This window comes from Alligator mississippiensis, chromosome 6 (assembly GCF_030867095.1).
Source record: "Alligator mississippiensis isolate rAllMis1 chromosome 6, rAllMis1, whole genome shotgun sequence".
Classification (NCBI taxonomy): Eukaryota; Metazoa; Chordata; order Crocodylia; family Alligatoridae; genus Alligator; species Alligator mississippiensis.
In genome coordinates, this window is record NC_081829.1 from 35,677,337 (window position 1) to 35,699,422 (window position 22,086).

At 49.1% G+C, this 22,086-nt stretch overlaps 1 protein-coding gene across 1 annotated transcript in view; it reads left to right on the plus strand.

Annotated features, from left to right (window-relative positions):
* Window positions 1-6,349: 6,349 nt before the first annotated feature.
* The window catches only part of LOC102558944 (pulmonary surfactant-associated protein A-like), a 43,121-nt gene continuing 27,384 nt past the window's right edge, over window positions 6,350-22,086 (plus strand). The window contains 2 exon segments of the mRNA XM_059730324.1: window positions 6,350-7,420; window positions 13,635-13,733. Of these exon segments, the coding sequence (XP_059586307.1) occupies window positions 7,228-7,420; window positions 13,635-13,733 (292 nt within the window). The 5' untranslated portion in view covers window positions 6,350-7,227.

Consider the following 22,086-nt stretch of genomic DNA (forward strand, 5'->3'; position numbering starts at 1 on the left):
CCTCTCTGAGATTACCTACAACCTCAATCCGGGCGGCTTCAAGTCACTCCTGCAGTTGTATCACATACTGGATCAAGTTCTGGTCCTTATCCTGTTGTTCCTCCCAACCTTCTTTAATCAGACCGAGTATTCCCTGGGGTTGACGGCCGTATAATAGTTCAAAGGGTGAAAACCTGGTTGAGGCCTGGGGTGCCTCTCTTACAGCAAACAGCAAAGGTGGTATCATTTTATCCCAATCCTGAGGGCTCTCAGCCACAAACTTCTTTAACATCTGTTTCAGGGTCTGATTAAAACATTCCACAAGTCCATCCGTTTGGGGGTGATAGACTGCCATCTTCAGCTGTTTAATCCCTAGGGCCTTACTCACTCCCTCAAAGACGCGTGAGGTAAAATTCGTCCCCTGGTCTGTCAACAATTCCCTAGGGAGTCCTACCTGAGAGAATATTTTCAATAGCTTGGTGGCCACCTTCGGAGTTGATATGGTTCGCATTGGCACGGCCTCAGGGTACCTGGTTGTATAATCTAGTAGGACTAGGATATACTGGTTTCCAGTGCTGCTTTGGGGAAGTGGCCCCACCATGTCCACAGCTACTCACTCAAATGGAACCTCTGTCAAAGGCATCGGAATTAAAGGGGCCTTTGCAGGGTGCCTCAGGCTCACTTTTTGGTACACAGGACAGGAGGCGCAATACCTCACCACTTCTCGCAACAGTCTGGGCCAAAAGAATCTTGCCCTAATGTGGGCTTCGGTTTTGTCTCTGCCCAAATGTCCCCCCATAGGGAGTTCATGAGTCACCTTCAAGACCGCCCGTCAAGATCACTGAGGTACCAGCAGCTGTATGACCTCCTCCCCTCCAGGCTTCCCTCACTCAATTCGGTACAGGAGACCATTCCGTACCTCGAATCTCGGTGTCACCTTCATCAGCTCTGGCCGTAAGACCTCGCCGTCTCGTTGGGCTACGTGTTCTTGCAATGCATAGCGAAAGTCTGCCTCCCAACTCTGTTCCAGCTGAAAATGTTCATCTTCCCACAAAGCAGTGACATCCACCTCTTGCCTAGCCTCTTCTTCAGGGGGCACTTGTTCTGTCTCTACCGCAAATCCCTCAACCTTCTCTTTCGGCCTCACCCTGACTACCTCCCCCAATAGCTCAGGCGAGTCAAAACCCAGTACTACTGGGTAGGGCAAATGCTCAGCAACCATAACTAGCATCTGCCAGATCCTATTGCCTACCTGAAACATAACCCTTACTCTGTCGACTCCGAGGAAGTCCCCGCACCAACATTGTACCTTTACATGGTCTACTATCTCCTTTTCTTTAGTCGGTAGCACGTTGCTCCACGCCATCATCTGTAATAAGCCTGAATCCAGCATAGCTTGTACCTTTTTGCCCTCCATTGTCACTTCGACCGTAACCGCAGGTGGCTCGTCTCCCACCTCAGGGCCACTCCTAGCTCCATAGCCACACATCCCCACCCGGATCGCAGGTCATGTGTGGATGCTTTCCATCACATTGGCTAACAAAACCTGTTGTCTAGTGGCTTGCTCCTGTAGGCTTTGTACCACTTGCTGTAGCTAAACTACAACCTGAGGTTGTGACTCTGGACCCGGGCTAAGCATCCGCTTTCCCTTCTCTCTCTCTCTCTCTGGACCCAAGGATTCTTTTTCTCATACGGCCAAACCAGCGTCCTATGATGCATACTGCTGTATGAAACTTTCCTGGCCAATGCACCACTGTAACAGGTATCTGCTCTGGGCCGATCTAAACGTGGCCTGCACACCTGTTCCTAGGGCAACCGCCTGCCTTCTCTCTTGCCACGCCTTGCTGTTAATTGATTAATTGATGTTAATTAGTGGGAGGCTGCCCTTGTACTTCCCTGATGCCAGGAGGCACTATCTGCAGCTCCGTTTCCTCCCCCACATCGCAGCCCACGCCTCACTGATGGACTAGACATTGTTATGTCTTAGCCTTATTATAATCTGGCCCCTTTTTTGTCCTCTCTAGGCCCTACCTCTTTTGATCTGCGCCCTCTTCAGTGCTAGGGCTCTCCCTAGCCCTCTCTCACTATGTGCCCTCTTCCCTGGGCCTTCTCAGCAACACTGCCCCCTCCCTGGGCCTTCTCAGCAACACCGCCCCCTTCTCTGGGGCTTCTCAACTGCCCCTCTCTGTGGCCGGGGTCTGTGCAACCCAAATGCTGTGCCCTTGCTGGCACTGGGGTTCCCACACTGCTGTGGGTCCCCTATGAGGCCTCCTCCAACCCCTAGTAGCTTCACCCAAACCACCGGTGACAAACAGCAACACAAACGTAAGCCCCTTGGCTATAACATAAAATGGAAGCCTCCTGGCCATAACAACACTCCCACCTACCAGAGAATACTCTATCCCTCAGCCATGTCAGACGCTGCACCTCCAGTCAGGCTGCTCCTCCCTTCCATGAGAGAGAGACCTCCTTCCTCCTTGGCTGCTGGCAGGAAACTCCCTCTGGCCGCAGCCCCTAGGGTTTATAGGGGAGCCAGGCCCTGCCCCTTCTGGTCAGCTGACCTCCTCTGGTTGCCCTGGCAATCAGCAGCTGGGCTCCTTATTTCCCCTCTTTAGGAGCGGGGCACCTCAGTGCTCTGCGACACCAAGGAATCCATTTCTAACCACTTGGAAGAAAAGAAGGTGATTAGGAACAGAACAGTCAGCATGGATTCTCCATGGCAAGTCATGCCTGACCAACCTGATTGCCTTCTGTGATGAAGTTATTGGCTCTGTGGATGTAGGTAGACCAGTGGATGTGATATACCTCAATTTTAGCAAGGGTTTTGATACAGTCTTCCACAACATTCTTGTGGGCAAGCTAAGGAACTATGGGCTGGATGAATGGACTGTAAGATGGATAGAAAACCGGCTGGAGCATTGGGCTCAGAAAGTAGTAATCAATGGCTCGATGTCTAGTTGGCAGCTGGTATCAAGTGGAGCGCCACAGGGGTCGGTGAGGGGGCTGGGGAACATGACTTATGAGAAAAGACTGAGGAAACTGGACTTATTTAGTCCACTGAAGAGGAGACTGAGAGGAGATTTAATAGCAGCCTTCAACTGCTAGGGGGATTTAAAAGAGGACAGAGCTAGACTGTTTTCAGTGATAGCAGATGACAGAATTAGGAGCAATGTCCTCAAGCTGCAGCAAAGGAAGTTCAGGTTATCTATTAGGCAATATTTTTTCATTAGGTGGGTAGTAAAACACTGGAACAGGTTACCCAGATTGGTGATGGAATCTCCATCCTTGGAGGTTTTTAAGACCTGGCTAGACAAAGCTTTGGCTGGGATGATCTAGTTGGGGATGGTCCTGCTTTGAGGAGAGGGTTGGACTAGATGACCTTTTTGATGACCATTTGAGGTCTCTTCCAACCCTAATTTTCTATGATTCTATGATTTTCTGAGACTCTAAAAGATCTCTATGGGATGACTGAAGTGGCCCTTAACTTTAACTTTTCCTCTCTTTAACCAAGAGGGAAAAGAGACTTATGCACTTTGGGCATTTGGTCCAAAGGCTGAAAATATCGTGTCACCTGATATTCATGGCAGTTTATTGTTTGTTATTTCAGTCATATACAACATACAATTATTTTTCTTCTTGATTGTTTCAAATTAGTCTCAGATTACAACCAAGATGAATTAGAATGATATCATTTTTAGTATATCGTGAAGCGATTTAGCCATGTGATGAATTCCCTTGTTGTTATCACCCTCAAAAGTGTCCCCAGGTGTCTCAGCCCATAGAAAAGAACAGCACTTTATATCTCAAAGATAATAATAAGATGTCAAATACCTTATTTACATGCAAAGCTCAGTTGTTCCACACTCATTAATTGTGAGGCAATCAGATATATACTTGAAAGCAGTGTATTAAGCCTGTGGTACCTTAATTTATGTATTTCATTTGGTATTTAAGGAGGAGCCATGTAAAGGGAAAGGCCTTAACTAGCCCTGGTTTTGGATTCGCATAACTCCTGGCTTCTCTGGAGAATATCAGGATTAGGGTTGGAGTTGTCTCAAATTCAAATTTCTTATGGGCGTGTCCACACATGCAAGCACATGCACTTGCAGCTGCTCAAAAACAAGCAGTGCAAATTTGAGCCAGGGTTTTTTGCTTCAGCGCATGTGCTCAGACGTGCACTTTGTTGTGCAGCAAATTGTGCCACTTCTAGCAAAATAACCCTGCCTGGCTCCTCCCGGATCTTCAGCCAGGGGGAGCTAGAGCCTGGGTCCAGCACCTGTGCTGTCCCCAGCAGTATAAAAAGCTGCCCTGTCCTGGCCCCTGCAGTGTAAAAAGCCACCCTGGAAAGTAGCTCAGGGCTACTAGCTCTCAGGAGCTTCTGGGGCTCAGCCAATTGGTACCTGAGGACACTACCCCTTGTGCCAGCTGGACTGCTGAAGCAGCCTGAGAGTTCCCTGCACCCTCTACCCACTGCAGCAGTCTGGCAAAGGGGGATGCTGCCTGACTGTGACCTGCTGTGCACCTGCCAGACTCGGATGGGGACTGCACAGCCAGTAGAAGCATCTTCCCCTCTGGGCCAGCTGCCAGTGGACTGTGGTTGCAGGGTTGGCCTTTGTGCGGCACTACTGACGTTTATGCCCCCAGCCCGGCCATCTGGGCAGCTATCACCTGGAAAATGTTCCGGGTATGGTGGCCTGCTTTGAACTGTCAAAGCATGTCCTCCTGGCCCCATTTGGCCAGAAGGTCAGCCACAGCCAGATGGGTCCAAGGTGCCAGCTCTGATCAAGCAGGGTCCTGCCACTGGCTTACCTAGCAGGAATTCTGGTGTTCCCTACTGGAAAACTGAAAAATCCCTGATAAAAAAAATCCCAAAGTCACTTTCTAAAATATCCTTAAATCCATGTTCCTCCACAAGTAAAACAAAAGACCACTATAAAGAGAGAGAGAAAGTGATACAGAGACAGTGGTCAGTTGGACAATGTTTTGTTGATATAGCTATAGTGTTAAAGCAAGTCTCATCATAATAATAAAGTGAACTCTAAATACATGTTTCACGAATTCATGAATACATATTTTGCAGCCCTCCCACAGGGCGATGGCCCCCACACAAGGGGTTCATCCCCCACACAAAGGCTACGGTCCCCAACAGGGGATTCATCCCTTACACAAGGGGTTGGTCTCCCACACAAGGGGTTCGGCCCCCCCAACGAAGGCTTCAGCCCCCACACAAGGGCTATGCCCTCCCCAACAGGGGGTTCATCCCCCACACAAAGGGTTTGGCCCCCCAAAAGGGATTTTGGCTCCCACAGAAGGGGTTTGGCCCCCCAAAAGAGGGGAGTTCCCCACACAAAGGGTTAGGTCCCTCGACAGGGGGTTCAGTCCCCACATAAGGGGTACAGCCCCCAAACAGGGGCCAAATGGCCTCCACAGGGGCTACCACCCCCCTGAAGGCCCACATGCCCCACCCCAGCCTCCTGATTGCTGCCCCACCTGGCCTCCTCCCTTACCACCTGCTGCAACCCCCCCAATGGCTGCCCCACCCAGCCCCACCCCCTGCTCCCCCAGACCCTCTGATAGGTGCCCCACCCAATCCCACCCCCCCCAACTTGCACCCCCAAGCCCCCAAGACTATCCCCACAAACCCAGGCACCATCACTTAAAAAAAAAGAACAGAAAAAGAACAGAAAAAAAGGAAAATAAAAGCCTCTGCTTACCTTAGAAGCAGGGGTGGGGAGACTCCAGGGCCTCCTGGCAGAGCCCCCGGGCAGCACAGGACAGTAGGGGGGCAGGAGGGCCCAGGCTGGGGCTGCTGGGACTGTCACTCTGGCCCGCACTGTGCGGGTGGGGCCCCAGTCAGCCACACGGCAGCTCCAACTGCTGGTAAGTGCAGTTTTAATTTTTTCTTTAAGTATGGGGTGGGGGGGCAGGGATGGGGGGGGGCTTTGGGGGATGGGGCCAGCCAGGACAGGGGGAGGGAGCCTCAGAGGGGCTGGCAGGGGGAGGGGCCAGCCATGGCAGGGGTTGGGGGCTTTGAGGGGGCTGGCGGGGGGGCTGACTGTGGCAGGGATCAGGGGCCTTGTGGGGGCTGGCAGGGGGAGGGGCCATCCCCAGCAAGGGTTGGGGGGGCTGGGGGAGTGGGCGGAGCTGTTGGGGGTTCCTCCTCATGGTCCTCCCCTCCTCAGGCCCACCCAACCCTTTCCTCACCAGCACCAGAGCCCTGGTGCTGAAACATGCAGCCTGGCCCACCACATGTTTCAGCACCAGGGTGAAGGACCAACTATAGAGACGCTCTGGCAGCCCCTGGATATCCAGAGGTCTAGTTTTCTCCCTGCACTGGAAACTTGCAGCACAAGGAACATTTTTTCATTCCCACATGTGCCTGTTTCCCCGCCTCAAAGGGGTTTGAGGTGGAGCAAGAGCGTGTGCGCTTGTGTGTATTTGCCCTATCAGTCATTGAAGAGGACAGAGCCCCTGGTACATTTAAAACAAAATGGAACAAAAAACCTACTTTGAATTGTCAAGGGGATCCAATGGAAAATAGCTCTGAGAAATATTTCATGCAGCATACTTCTAAGTATCAGTCAAACCTTTATCTTGTAAGTCCCATGAAGGTTCTTTTGTTCATATAAATAAAAGGGTCTAAGGTTGGATGAACCCCTTCATACAATGTCCATCCTTCTCACCCTGAACTTTTCTTTAAAATGGCCACTAATTCTGAACAGAGCATTTTGTCTAAAGCACTCATATAATTTTTTATTCCTTTGTTCCCCGTTTCATTTCATTTCATATCCATTTGCCTCTGACTCTCAAGTTTCCATCAGAGACCAGAAATGAAAAGACTATATTTCTGGAGTAAACTGATGTAATAGTGTATTTGAAAGTCTCTTGAGAAGTCCAGCTGCTGCAATATTGCCAGCCTCCTTCTATAGGCTTAAGAATTTTACCTGATTCAGATTACGTACATATAAGGCTCAGCATGAGGTGCTTGAAATGAACTTCCAAATCTTTCTGACTCTCAACTCACAAGCAATAAACAAGGTCTAAAGGGCTTTCAGAAATCTCCCCTCAGTTTCTCCCTGACAGTGGTGTGAAAGGGCCCTACTATAAATGAGATCCAGGCCCTAATAATCCTGACCTGAGAGGAGTATATCTTTGATACACTGCAAGAACATCACACTGAAACAGTGTAAGCAGAGAGGCTTATGCAATGAATTCTGGTTGAGTTTTTACAGAACTGTGGTATTAGCAATGAACGTCCTTCAATCTTTCGAAACCCTGGTGCTGGGAATGTCACTGATGATTGCAACAAGTTTAGAAAATATAAACAGTCCTGAAGAAAAAATGCAGACATGCCCTCTCATTCAGTGTGCTGTTCCTGGGATCAATGGTTTACCAAGCAGAGATGGAAGAGATGGCCCAAAAGGAGAAAAGGGAGACAAAGGTACAATATTATAATAATTTACCAATATTTAATTAGTGACTTTTCTTGCAGTCCATTTAGCCTCATCATCTTTTGTTTCATTTTTCCATGGTTTCACCTTCATTAGGCATATCTACATGAGACACTATGTTGCTGTAGTGACAAGCTATGGTGATGTAGCTCATTGCTACTGTGATGTTGCATTGGCAGGCACTAACCATGACGCTGCCACTACTGCACAGTAAGGTGAAAATGACCCGTGTACTGCTGGGACTGAGCAGTACTGTCGGGTAACTCTGTAGGCATTTAGTATTTGGTAAAGCATTGGTACTAAATAACTGGACAGTACCAACTGTGCAGTCAGGAGCATGTGTAGACACACCTACTGAAATGGAAATTAATATTCTTTCCTGGATCTTTAGCTTCAGCTTTTAAGTATTGTAATGTACTGTGATGTTGAATGTCATGTACTGTCATGTTGTAAATTAAACTGAAACTCCCAGAAGCCTCCAGGGGACTGGAGGAATGAACTGTACTACAACTCCCAGAAGGCAGCAAGGGAAGCCAGAGCACCTGATTGGCTGTTGGGGCAGTGGCGGGAATTTCAAACTGCGGCCTTTAAAAGCTGCGGTTTGATGCAGGTTCCAGCACTCAGGAGCCAGGAGCAGTGAGGCGAGGGTGGATCTAGACACACATGCATCCCGTGCACACGTGTGCCCCCTTACTGGACCCGAGGCAGAGGCGGACGCAGCAGCAGCAGAGCCAGCAGCAGGGGCAGCAACAGCTGATCCCCCAAAGGTAAGTGAGGCAGAGGGACCCAGCACAGCTGAGCCAGATCCGGAGGGGAAGCCCCCCAGATCTCTTTTAGCTCAGCCAGTAGGGAGATGTGCTGCGTGAACAGTGTGCACAAACAGGGCAAACAGGGAGAGGGCTAGGGGAGATTGTCCCCCCAAGCTAGGGAGCACCCCCAGGGTTAACCCTCAGGGAACAGGCTCCGGAGGCACCAGATCCCCCCAGTGGGGAGTGTAGGGGGCGGGACTGCTGGCAGGCACTTCCGAAAAGCCGGAGCGCCTGATTGGTTTTTGGGGCAGTGGTGGGAATTTCAAACCACAGCCTGTAAAAGCCACAGTTTGATGCAGCTTCTGGCACTCAGGAGCTAGAAGCATAGAGGCGAGGAGGGATCTAGGGACATGTGCTTCCTGCACACATGTGTGCCTCCTTACCAGACCAGAAGCGGACGCAGCAGCAGCGGAGCCAGCAGCGGGGGCAGAACAGCTGATCCCCCGAAGGTAAGTGGGGCAGAGGGACCCAGCACAGCTGAGCTGGATCCGGAGGGGAAGCCCCCCAGATCCCTTTTAGCTGAGCTGGTAGGGATCTGCACTCCCGAGCCATGCCACGCGAACAGAGTGCGCAAACAGGCGCACTCTGTAAGAGAGTGCCGGTGTTCACACTGGACAGCAGGCAGGAAGGGCCAGGAGGGAGACTCCTGCAAGGGTAGGGTGAAGGCAGCACACAAAACTCTAAGTAAACTGCAACTTATACAATGGTGTGGACGCGGAGTGCTGCTAGGGCCTCTGTCCGGGGGGGGCGCTTCCTGCCAGGGGCTTGTCTGAGGCCTCCACCCAGACAGAGCCCATGGGGGGCCTGGTGTCCACCTGCCCCCCAGCCTGCGGGGGATTCCCAACAGGGCTGGGGGGCAGGGACTGGGGGCCCCCACACCTGTCCTGCAGGTGCCTGTCTTAGGGCCCTGGAGGCACAGGTGAGGGAGCTCCAGGAGGAGGTTAGCAGGCTGAGGGGAATCAGGGAGGCAGAGGATGAAATTGATGGTTATTTCCTTTCCCTGCAGGACCATGCATGGGACATGACGGGGATGATCCAGGCCATGATCCAGCCCACTGATTACTACCCCATGGTCCTAATCCATGTGGGTACTAATGGTGCAGCCAGAAGAAGCCCTGATCACCTGATGATGGACTACCATACTCTGGGGGGCGGGGGGGCATGTGCTGAGGGAGATAGGAGCACAGGTGGTATTCTCCTCTGTTCTACCAGTAAGCAGACATAGAAGACGACATGAGACCTGCATCAGAGAGACCAACTGGCAGCTTTGGCAGTGGTGTCTTGAGGCAGGCTTTGGCTTCCTAGACAACGACCTGCACATCACGATGAGAGACATGCTCGGGTGGGATGGGCTTCACCTTTCCCCCAAAGGTAAGCGTGTGTTCTCTTCTAGGTTGGCAGATCTCCTCTGGTGGGCTTTAAACTAGGCTTGTTGGGGGACGGGGAAGATGAGGGCGGAGGAAGCCTTGAACCAAAAAACCAAGAGACACCACAAGAACAGCCCAGCCTAGACTGACAATGAGCAGAACAAATACTCAAGTAAGCAACAGAGGCCCGGGTAGTACTGAGATTAGGGGGCCAGTGCACACATCTTCAGGAGTCCTTAAATGCCTCTACACAAACGCTCGTAGTATGGGGAACAAGCAGGAGGAACTTGCCCTCTTGCTAGCTGACACCAAGCCCAACATAGTGGGGCTCACAGAAATATGGTGGGACCCAACCATATTTCACGACTGGGTGGTGAATATCAAGGGCTATAGGATGTACAGGAGGGACAGGACAGGGAGGAAAGGTGGGGGAGTGGCGATCTACATCAAGGAGGAATACACATCCTCATCTAGTAGCACAAGGTCAGGTGAGGGGCACACTGAAGTGTTCTGCATTAGAATACAAGGAAGTCGAGGGGAAAGGGACTTAACAGTGGGGGTCTACTACAGGCCACCCAACCAAGGGGAAGAGCTAGACTGGAAATTCTTAAGTCAGCTCAAGGAGGTAGTTAGGTCAAAAGACGTCATCATCATGGGGGACCTGAACTTTCTAGACATTTGCCGAGAAAAGCAGTCAGCCAGATCTGACCGCTCACATAAGTTCCTAGCTGAGATACAGGACATCCATCTAACTCAGGAGGTGCACGGCCCCACCAGGGGAGACACCTTGTTGGATCTGGTGCTGGCCACAGGCGACAACCTCGTGTGGGGACTGCAGGTGCTTGACCACTTGGGTGACAGCAATAATCGCCTGCTGGAATTCACCATCCAGCACAAGGTGGCAAAAGCCAGCAGCAAGGCAGCAGTCCTGGACTTCAGGAGGGCAGATTTCAATGAGGTAAGAAGAACAGTTGGGGAAGTACTGAGGTCCCGGAGAGGAAGGGAGTTGGGTGTCCAAGAGGAGTGGTCGTTCCTTAAGGAGATGATCCTCCATGCCCAAAGGGAGGTAATCCCAACAAGGGTCAAAGGGGGCAAGAGTGCTCAAAAGCTCCTATGGCTCACCAAAAGCATACAGGAACATCTCCCAGCTAAAAGGGAGGCATACACCTAATGGAAGGGAGGGGCCATCACCAGGGAAGACTATACCTCGGTTGCTCGGGGCTGCAGGGGGGGTGGTCAGGAAGGCAAAGACACAGATGGAACTGGGACTAGCTACCCAGATCAAGGACAACGAGAAGTCCTTTTTTAAATACATAGGGGGCAAAAAGAAGGTACCTGGTAACATGGGGCCTCTGCAAGACATGCTAGGAAATCTGGTTGTCGCACCAGACAAAGCTAACCTATTTAATGATTTCTTTGCCTCCATTTTCCTCAACAGGGACCAGATCAACCCATCCACTGGGACCCCCTCAGGCCCCAGAGGAGGCTCACCCAGGCCTAGGGTCAGCGAGGATCTAGTCAGGGAACTTCTGGAGGGACTGGACGTATTTAAATCAGCTAGTCCCAATGACCTCCACCCCAGAGCACAGAGGGAATTATCAGAGGTCATTGCAGGACCCCACCATGGCTTTACGAGCACTCGTGGTGCTCTGGCATGGTGCCAGAGGACTGGAAAAGGGCCAATGTGGTTCCCATTTTCAAAAAAGGGAGGAAGGAGGACCCAGGGAACTATAGGCCAGTTATTCTTACCTTGATCCTGGGTAAGGTTTTTGAGAGAATTATCCTGGCGCATGTCCACAAGGGGCCAGCAGGGGAGGTTATGCTTAGGGGCAACCAACATGGGTTCATTAGAGGCAGGTCCTGTCAGACCAACCTGGTGGCCTTCTATGACCAGGTCACAAAATCCTTAGACGCAGGGGTAGCAGTGGACGTAGTCTTTCTGAACTTCAGGAAGGCCTTCAACATTGTCTCTCACCCCATTCTCATTAAAAAAAGTAGGGGACTGTGGCATGGACACCTACAGTCAAATGGGTCACTAACTGGCTGGAGGGCCGCTCCCAGAGAGTGGTGGTGGACGGGTCATTTTCGACCTGGAGGGACATGGGCAGTGGGGTCCCCCAGGGCTCGGTCCTCGGACCCGCACCATCATCAGTGACTTCGACTAGGGGGTAAAAAGCACCCTATTCAAATTTGCTGATGACACTGGGATGTGGGGGGATGTGGGCATGCTAGAAGGGAGGAATAGGCTGCAATTGGACCTAGACAGGTTACCGGGGTGGGCAGATGAGAACAGGATGGGTTTCAACACTGACAAGTGCAAGGTGCTACACCTGGGGAGGAAGAACCAGCAGCATACCTACAGGCTGGGGAACTTCCTTCTTGTCAGTGCAGAGGCAGAAAAGGATCTTGGAATCATTACTGATGCCAAAATGAACATGGGCTGACAGTGTGGGGATGCAGTCAGGAAGGCTAACCACACCTTGTCATGCATCCACAGATGCATCTCAAGCAGGTCCAAGGAGGTGATCCTCCCCCTCTATGCAGCACTGGTCAGGCCGCAGTTGGAGTACTGTGTCCAGTTCTGGGCATCGCACTTCAGGAGGGATGTGGACAGTATTGAAAGGGTCCAGAGGAGGGTCACCCACATGATCAGGGGACAGCAGGGCAGGCCCTATGAGGAGAGGCCACAAGAGAAGGCTGAGGGGGGATCTAGTGGCCTGTTACAAACTAGTCAGGGTGGACCAGCAGGCATTGGGGGAGTCCCTGTTCCCCTGAGCACTACCAGGAGTAACTAGAAATAAAGGTCACAAGCTGGCAGAGAGTAGATTTAGACTACACATCAGGAGGCACTACTTCACAGACAGGGTGGCTAGGAGCTGGAACCAACTTCCAAGACAAGTGGTGCTGGCTCCTACCTTGGGGGTCTTTAAGAGGAGGCTAGATGAACACCTTGCTGGGTTCGTTTGATGACCATGGCAGGGGGTCAGACTTGATGATCTGCCAAGGTCCCTTCCAACCCTACAAACTATGAAACTATAAAGGAATGAGTTGTTGTGGCAGAAAAGAAAGATGCATGGCCAAAGAGAATTGGAAAGAGCAGAGAGTAAGCCTGAGAGCTGCTGCAGTGCAGGCTCAGGCATGGAACCTAGGCAGATGGCAGTTAAGCATTTTATGAGATGAGAGACTGGTTTGGAGTCCTCTGGAGTTGTGGGAGGGTTTAAGGTTCTCAAGTGTATATATCACAGTGTTTATATTTTCTACCAGTTACCTGTTCTTGGGTGATGTCACCACAATGTCACTGTTTACATCCTGCTACCCAGATACTAAATGCATGTACCTTAACATTAATGTTATTTACCTGTCTGTTCCCCTCGCCTTAGCCCATTGGCTTGTGACCCTAACCCCCCAGCATTCTCTATATAAAAGTTGGAACTTCTCTTGCCAGCTTCCTGTGCCAGTTCCTGGGGTTGTAGGGTTTGGTAGAGTGTGTGCTTGCATACTGTGCCCTACCCCATCCTGAAAAAAACCCTTCCATAAATCTCATCTCCCTTTCCCCTCCTGTTATGAAACAAACCTGAAAGCTGCCTGAACCAGGTCTAAGTATTGTCTTGCTAAAATTCAAGAAGGCTCTGTATAAACGAAGGGACATTCTTGAATGGAACAGCTTGCATGATTGGGGACTAATAGCACCCTGTGCATTTATATTAGTTTTGTGGATATACTTAGTTTTGAATAAAAACATTGACTAAAATTTTTCAAAAGTTCACACAAGATAGAGGTGAAAGAAATAGTAATCTAATATATAGATCCCACTGCATGTCATAAGGGCCATGTCATAAAGCTTATTATTGAGTGATTTGTGCAGTCCACCTTTCAAGATCACAAGTAAAGCTGATCTGGCATTTTTCTATTAGAACAATATTGATAGCAGTCATCAAAAAAGTTGGCCCTGCATAGAAGCACTAAACTAGCTGGTGAGAACAGCTTTGAAAGACATTTACATAGCTTTTTTTTTAATCAAATATTAGGAGAAGGATTAAGAGGCCTACAGGGTTACCCTGGAAAAGCAGGACCTCCAGGAATAAAAGGAGACTGAGGACCAAAAGGTGAGAAGGGGGAATATGCAAGTAAGAAACCAAGTCTCTCACGCTCCTGTATTCTGGTCTATACCTGTTGTCATATTTTGTATGGTAAAATGCTGGGGCACTTGTGGTAATTTCCAGTACATTTATATCATTGTTTGGAGGACAGCATATGTTTCTCTGAAGCTGTGGGGAATGGGAATGGTAATAAACCTAAGCTATCTAGTGCAGGGCTGTTAAACTAGGACCAGTTTAACAGGGTCAGTGGTCCATATGAATAGCATGGGGCTGCCCCACCAACCAGATGATGTGCCTTTGTGGGCTGGCCTTATCTTTGACACCACTGTTCTACTGTATAGGAGAACAGCAGAAAAACAGAGCAGCAGGAAAATATTTCTTACAATGTGGTTATATTGACCTACCCTTTTCTATAGACTCCTCTTAGAATATAACTGGTATTTTGCTTTTGTTCCTCTTCTTAACATTTTTACTTTGCTTTTCTCATGTGAGTCCCCCTGGCATCCTAATTCCTATATAGAACATCCATACTTCAGACACAGGATAGATTCACAATGGACAAGGGTGGTGGTTCTGAGGATTCAAAACCCAAAGAATTACTATAGGCAAGGATATATATATTTGAGTTGGTGGAAATGCACTTAAAATACCTTCCGACAAAACCCCCCAAAACGTAAGACTTTCTGATATAGTGTTGTGGGAGTGAACTTGACCTGGTGATCACTGACAGATAGAAGATGCCCAGTAATGATAGTATTAGGGTTAGATTACATTACAATTAAACCATGTTAAGAGCACTTAAAACTTGAATGATCACTGTAACAGAGGCTCAGGCAAGAGCCCCATTGCTAGGGTAGCCACGGGAGTGGGTTACCATAGAGGACACCTTACACAGGTGAGGGGAATCACACACCAGGGAGAGATCAGGGTAATTAACTCACTGCGGCCAGTATTAGCATGGTGGCAAGTGAGCACATTTTGCCTTCAGGCATTGGAGGAAGAGGAGTGAACTGCAAGGAAAGTGAGAGAGGAAGAGAGGAGCATGAGTGATCAGTGAAGAGGGCTCGAGACTACCGACTCTGGTATGCCAGGGCCGGCCGGTAAGGAGATGGTACTGACCCAAGGCCCACAGCCAACATGGAGAACCCAGAGGGAAGGCGGGGCTCCGGGGATTGTCAAGCCAAGAGCCCCAAGATAGAGGTGTCTGGGGCACCCCTTAGGCAGACAAGTCAGCGCGGTACCAACCGCACTATCAGATAACAGAGAGCCTAGTCAGCCCCACCAGTCAGGTGCAGAAGTAGCTGTGGGGGCAGCTCGCCATTCGCTGCTCACAGAGGCGTGGGGAACGCGCTCTGCTAATGACTTAATTAGTGTGGAAGACATCGTTAGATCTAAGAATAGCTTAAAAGTTTCTGGGGCATGGTCGGTTAAGAGAGTTATCCACTCAACCATGGCACTCCCTCGCTAATGAGGTAATTGGTGAGGTGAATGTTAACTTGTCATTACTTGCTAAATAAAACCAGCACCATGTGTGTTCACCATCCAGGAGGTCTGTGGGGTTTTTTCTCACCCCTAGAGAATATCACTGAACCTTTTATTTCCTTTCTAATCAAAGTCATGGCAGGAGAGTTCAGAGGGGAACCGAGACAGACCCAGCTGCCCTTCCACAATCACACATTAAGGCTAAGTGACCTCTATGCATCTTAAAGTTACATCACTTACGGTGAGGGTTATCTTTGAGCTTTCCTACCTAGCTCAAGTTAAATTAACTTCTAAGTGTTCACCTGAGATAAAACCACCAGTTTCCAGTCCTCCAATATCCCAGGAGGCACTAGTCCCAAGTGGACTAGCTATCATCTTGGACTGACATCTAGGAACAGCCAGAAAACTGTTGAGTGGGGACAGGGTCAGCAGGGAGGGAGGGAAAAGGGATTATAGTGGGCAGGAGGGCCGACAGGAGTGGGGCATGGGGAAGGTGTGAGGGACAGGATTGGAGGGGGGGGAAAGAAAGGCAGGGAACAGGTAGATGTGGTGCAACCAGGCTGCCACACTTTTTGCCCCCTAGACTGCCCCGTTCACCCTTAGATTTTTCTATTGTGAACAATAGATTATTCCAAGTTGCTCCCTTTGCCCCCCAATATCCCCTTCAATCCTAGAACACTGCCTTGCCACCACAATCAACACAAGATTGGAAGAGGGGTTCCCCCTCCCTCCATGCTTCTGGGATCCCTTCAGACCACATCAATCCTACACACCCAGAGTCAGCCACTGTCAGGTCCTACAACTGAAGGGGGAACATAGGGGCAAGGAGCTGCTGGGCATCTTCAGGGCCTGGTGGGAGCTGGAGGTGGTGGGTGGTTTGGATTGAAGAGATCCCTGGAGCAGCCAGTGAGGGGGAACCTCAGCTGCCACTCTCAGGCTGTTTGGGGTGGCAAGGCAGCAATCCAGGGGGAGAGGGGCTAATACAGGGGGGCCAATGGGGGACAGTGGAGTGATCTGAGGGGCAGAATGAACAATCCAAATGTCATGGGGAGCCTTTTCCCTGGTGTCCCCACCTATACTGTACCTAGAGAGCTTGTGAGTGGGGCAGGCATGAAGCAGACTTACAGCCCCTAGTCAGGTATGGTCAGCAGTAAGTCTAAGCAGTACACTGCCCATTAGAGAGGGTATTAACGCTGAACTTGTGAATGATTACTAGCACTTGTTGACCTTAACACAGACTAACAGCTTTAGAATTAGCACCTGCTAACTTTATGTGTGATCTCACCCTTATTGTGTGTGGCAGTGGGCATGTCTATACATGAAAATGCTGCAGGGTGGGTTTACTCTAGAACAAATTACTCTAGAGTAAATCCACCCTGGGCAGGCACACATACACATATGGGCATACAGGAGAAGATTTGCTGTTCCTGGCAGCAGTCTGCTCCCACCCCCTCTGGCCCTGCAGCAGCTCCCTGCAGCAGCCAAAGAGAACTCTAGGCTCCCTCTGGGTGCTATCCCAGGGCCTGGCAGAGAGCATAGGGCCAGGAGACAGCTGTCTCTTGGTGGGGGCTGGGAGATTTCTCCCTGCCCCCAGGAGCTGCCTGCTGCTGAGCTGGGCTCCATCACCAGAGCCCAGGAGGGGACAATGTCCCCCTGTCCCAGCAGCAGGGATCTCCTGGCCCCAGCTCATTTATTGGGAGCAGGAAGCTTAGAAAGAGCTGCAGGGGAGGGGCAGGTCTCAGTCCCCTGCCCCAATCTGCCAGTGGGGCAAGCTAGCAGTGAGCTGGGCCTGTTCCCAGCCCCTGCTCTGTGATCATGATCTCCCGTCTCAACTCAGCAATCATGATAAGGGAGCAGGGGTTGGAAGCTCCCTACTGCTGGGGCATGGAGACATTGTCCTCACCCGGGCTCCAGTGTCAGAGCCCACCCTGGCAACAGGCAGCTCATGGGTCAGGGAGCAATCTCCCGCTCCCCTGCTGCCCAGCTGCCCAGGAGCATATTTGCTCCCAATTGGCCATCTACATATGCCATATGTCTCAGTAACTAATCACAAGTAAACTTGCTACTTGTATTTACAGGTAGCAAATTTACTTATGATTAGAGAAAATTACTGCACAGTAAGCATCTGAACATGTAGATTGTGGTGCTTACTGTGCAGTAATTTGCTCTAATCTCAAGTAAAGCATCTTGTGTAGACGTACCCAATGATCTCTGAAAACAGTGATCTTTGCATTACATGATCAGTTAAGCAAGCTATGGTACATTGTCATTATGTAACAACTTGAGGGGCTGGCAACCCCTGCTTTAGAGGCCAATAGCAGTTTACTGCAGTGTAGTGGGGCCAGCCCAAAGCAATGGTTGTATGGTAATTTGAAATCATTTATTAGGTAACTCCTCACCTGTTTGGGTTTTTTTTTAGCATCTAAGGCTCTTCAAAAGAAAGTAACTGATTTGGAGAAGCACATCTAGGATCTTCAAGCTGACCTAATCAATACAAAACTGGTGAGATACAGACACATGACTGCATTTTTCTAGGGGGAATTGTATAGATGGGTGGTTGTCATACTGCTGAGGGGCTGAAAATGCTAGGTTGAGTGAAATACTTTGTAGTCTTCTGCATAGCACTGCACATGTGCCCCTTAGGAAATTTTCTTTAATTCTATCCTGCTTCAACTATATAGATCCTTCCCAGTCCCAGCCCAGCCTTGACACTTTTGTGCAAAGCCTTTATTATAGGGGCAAATAGCCCTATAAGCACAATCAATGCTGTGAATGACATCTGCTAAATAGTTGCATTCAAATACTATTAGTGCTAGTGCTGTTCTAATCTAATTCTTCTAATCATTGTAGATATGGATTTTATACAGACATCTTTGATAGGTTAGCATGCTGCAGCTGATTTATAAAGAACCTTCTCTGTGCTGGTATCTTTGTAAAAATTTATCACCAATGCACTTGTTCAGCTCCACCTGTGGTTGCAGTTATGAGAACAGCATTGAGGAGAGGATACAGTCCTAAACATCATTGTTGAAAGTCTTCTCAAATGAAAGAGCACAGTTGATTGCTTTGAATAAGATAGACATGCTGTGAGCAGGCCTTAATGACAATGTAGAAAAAGCCTGAGTTCTCTGTCCACTAAGTTCTCCCTATTACAGTTGTGATAAAGCTGCACAACAGCAATTTAGCTATAGGAGTAGGAGTAGCTATATATGCCTACTTCTCAGAGTATTTTCCATGTTCTATTTATACCTATAGGGCGTGTCTACACATGCAAGCACATGTGCTTGCAGCAGCTCAAATAGAAGTAGTGCAAATTTGAGCCGGGACTTTTTGCCTCAGCACACATGCTTAGACATGCACTTTGTTGTGAAACGAATTGTGCCACTTGGGGCAAAATAGCCCTGCCTGGCTTTTCCCAGATCTGCAGCCAGGGGGAGCTAGAGCCTGGGGCCAGCACCTGTGATGTCCCCAGCGGTATAATAAGCCACCCTGGCAAGTAGCTCAGGGCTACTGGCTCTCAGGAGCTTCTGGGGCCCATCCAATTGGACCTGGGGACACTACCCTTTTTGCCAGCTGGACTACTGAAGCAGCCCTGAGAGTTCTCTGCACACTTTACCCACTGCAGGGGTCTGGCAGTGGGGGCTGCTGCCTGGCTGTGACCTGCTGCACACCTGCCAGACCCAGATGGGGACTGCATAGCCAGTAGAGCTTTCTGCCCCTCTGGGCCAGCTGCCAGTGGGCTGTGGCTGCAGGGCTGGCCTCTATGCAGCACTACTGCCACGTGTGACCCCCTGCCTGGCCATCTGGGCAGCTATCATCCAAAAGATGTTCTGGGTGCTGTGGCCTGCTATGAACTGTCAAAGCCTGTCCTCCTGGCCCCAACTGGCCAGGAGGTCAGCCACAGCCAGCTGGGTCCAAGGTGCCAGCTCTGAGCAGGCAGGGTCCTAGCAGGAATTCTGGTGTTCCCTACTGGAAAACTGAAAAATTCCTGATAAAAAAAATCCCAAAGTCACTCTGTAAAAACCCCAAAATCCATGTTCCTCCACAAGTGAAACAAAAGACCACTATAGAGAGAGAGGGATACAAAGACAGCAGTCAGTTGGACAATGTTTTATTGATATATCTACAGTGTTAAAGCAAGTCTCTTATCATATTAATAAAGTGAACTCTAAATACATGTTTCACAAATTCTTGAATATATATTTTGCTGCCCTCCCACAGGGGTGATGGCCCCCACACAGGGGTTATGGCCCCCCAAAAGGGGATTTGGCCCCCATAACAGAGGGTTCAGTCCCCACAAAAGGGTTATGGCCCTCCAACAGGGGATTCGGCCCCCACACAAGGGCTACCCCTGGATATCCAGCAGTCTAATTTTCTCTCCATGCAGCAAACTTGCAGTGTGGAACATTTTGTCATTTCCACACATGCCTCTTGCTCCACCTCAAAGGGGTTTGAGGCGGAGCAAGAGACACATGTGCACTTGTCTGGATGTGCCCATACAGTATTTCAGGTTCCTAGACAAACTACATCTTAATTCCCTTTGGTAACACTGCTACCAGAATCCACTGAAATTTATTACAGTGCTTCAGCCTAAAATTTCTGTGACCTTATTGAATTTTGTAATATTATTTATACGATAGGCCTGGTATGCATAATAGATTGCCTTTACATTACTTTATGTTAACTCAGCATCACTAAATATCTTAATCCTTGAATCTGGGGTGGTTTATAATTTTGCACTGAAAGCTGATGAGATATTTTGTTTTGGGTGCTGTTTGAAAGCACTGAAATCTATCTCAGGAGGTGAGATACTATACGAACTCGGAACAAGGAGAATCCAAAGCTCTGTTTTGTAAAGTCAAGAATAGATATTTCTGGTTAAATGGGTTCTAGTTTCTAGTTAAATGGGTCTAGTTCGTAAATGGCTATAATGGTATGGGGTTTTATAGAATTCAGCTGAGACTTTGGCTTATGCTATTTATTTGTTATTGGTATTTATTTTTGGAAATGAGGCTTGGATTTACTTAAGGTAGACTGGGGCTGGAAACTGAGGCAGACAGCTGAGATGTTGCGGGGGTGGGGGGCAGATAAGTGGTGGCAAGGAGGAGACAGCCAGGAAAGAAACTGAGGCAGAAACCTGGTTGCTCAGGGGAAAAGGAAAAGGCAGAGGGGATAAGACAATGGCAAAGAAACAGGGGGGTTGGAGGCAGAGAGGAGCTCAGGACAGGTGTTGGAGGTGGCAGTGAGCCAGAAGCAGGAGAGGGAGAAATGAGACCGAAGTTAGAGGGGTGAGGAGCAGAGATTGGAGCAGGGCCAAACCATAGTAGAGCAAAACCCAACTTAGGGGTCCAAATAACAGTTTTATTAAACAGACAACACACTACACAGCCCCATGAAATTATTGGTTCACACACACACACACACACACACACACACACACACACACACACATACACACACACACACACAATGGTAGCAGGAGAAAGAGACTCAGTGGAAGGCCTGGAGTCCAGGTAGGGAAGAGAAGCAGAGTCCAAGTCCTTGGTTGAAGAGGAGGTGGGGGGTGATAGCTACCTATCCAGGCTAGAAAGGGGTCCTTGTCCAGTAGGTGTTGTCCAGAGGGGGGTCGCCGGCAGGGCTTCTGGGTGGATAGGTGGTGTGGCATGGTGCTGGTCCAGATGAAGAGGGCGTCCCACTGGGTCTGTCTTCACTGTCCCTTTTTATAGAAGCAGACCTTGTGTGACCTTGTGTGATAGGAGGCATGCCCAGGCAAGGGTCAGCCCCTGGCGTACTGAGCACGTGTGCTCCATGCAGGGATGTGCAGTTTCGGGTGTCTATAATGGTGGGGTACAATGGTAGAGTTGCTGGTTCTGCAGGGTCTTTTGTCTTTCAAATACTGGGTTCTTGTCTCTGTTCCTGGGTGACATCTGTGGTTCCTGGATGAATCAATGCAAGGTGATGGCCTGGTCATTACAGGCCATTCAGTAGAGGCCTGCTACCATTGTATTTCAATCATTCCCAATCACTCTCATTCATCCAGGAACCAATTTACATGGGAGGGGTACATGACTCATGCAGTTGCGACACAGGGGATGCCTGGGCAGAGGACACAAGATGGAGACTTGACATACAAAATGGAAACTTGACATGACTTTAGTTCACTTACAAACACAGGCCTAAACCATACAATATCTATATGAAACAATAAAAATCAATACGGAAATTATAATAATACAATATACAACAGTAAAAATCAATACAAAAGTAATAATAATATAACATAAAACCTTGCTACCAAAATAAAATTGTTAAAGCTTGTCCTAAGTCTGAGCTCACTTATGCTTATCTATAAGGAACAGAGAGAGAGAGAAAGAAAAGCCATAAATAATTGGGGAAGGGAAGGGAATGCATATCTATCATATCTGTATATGTATGTGTATATATATGTATGTGTGTGTGTGTATAGATGTGTATATATATGTATTAAAAAAGAAAAACTGGGGGTTTTGCTACAGTAGCCATATTGGTCTAGAGGCAAAAGGATTCAAAACTCTTGGCAGAGGTGATATCTTTTTATTAGATCAACTAGATATTTGCAAAAAAAGAATTCTTTATTTGTAAGTTTATGGGCACAGGCACCCTTCTTCAGGCACAGGAGATTGTAAAAGTTCTCCTAGGTAGAAATGAAAATTCATATTTTAAAAACACAAGCCTCCCCCTAAAGAAGGCACTGATTAACCAAAGCCAGAGCATCTTTATAGCTTACTCTTTGCTCTAATGATTCAGTCTCAAATGCCCAAATGAAGATGTGAATGTAGCAATGCATTTATTATGGATTAAATTGTACTTACTGCAACAGCAGTAATATTAATGAGTCTTTGGTGTTCAGATGGTTGGC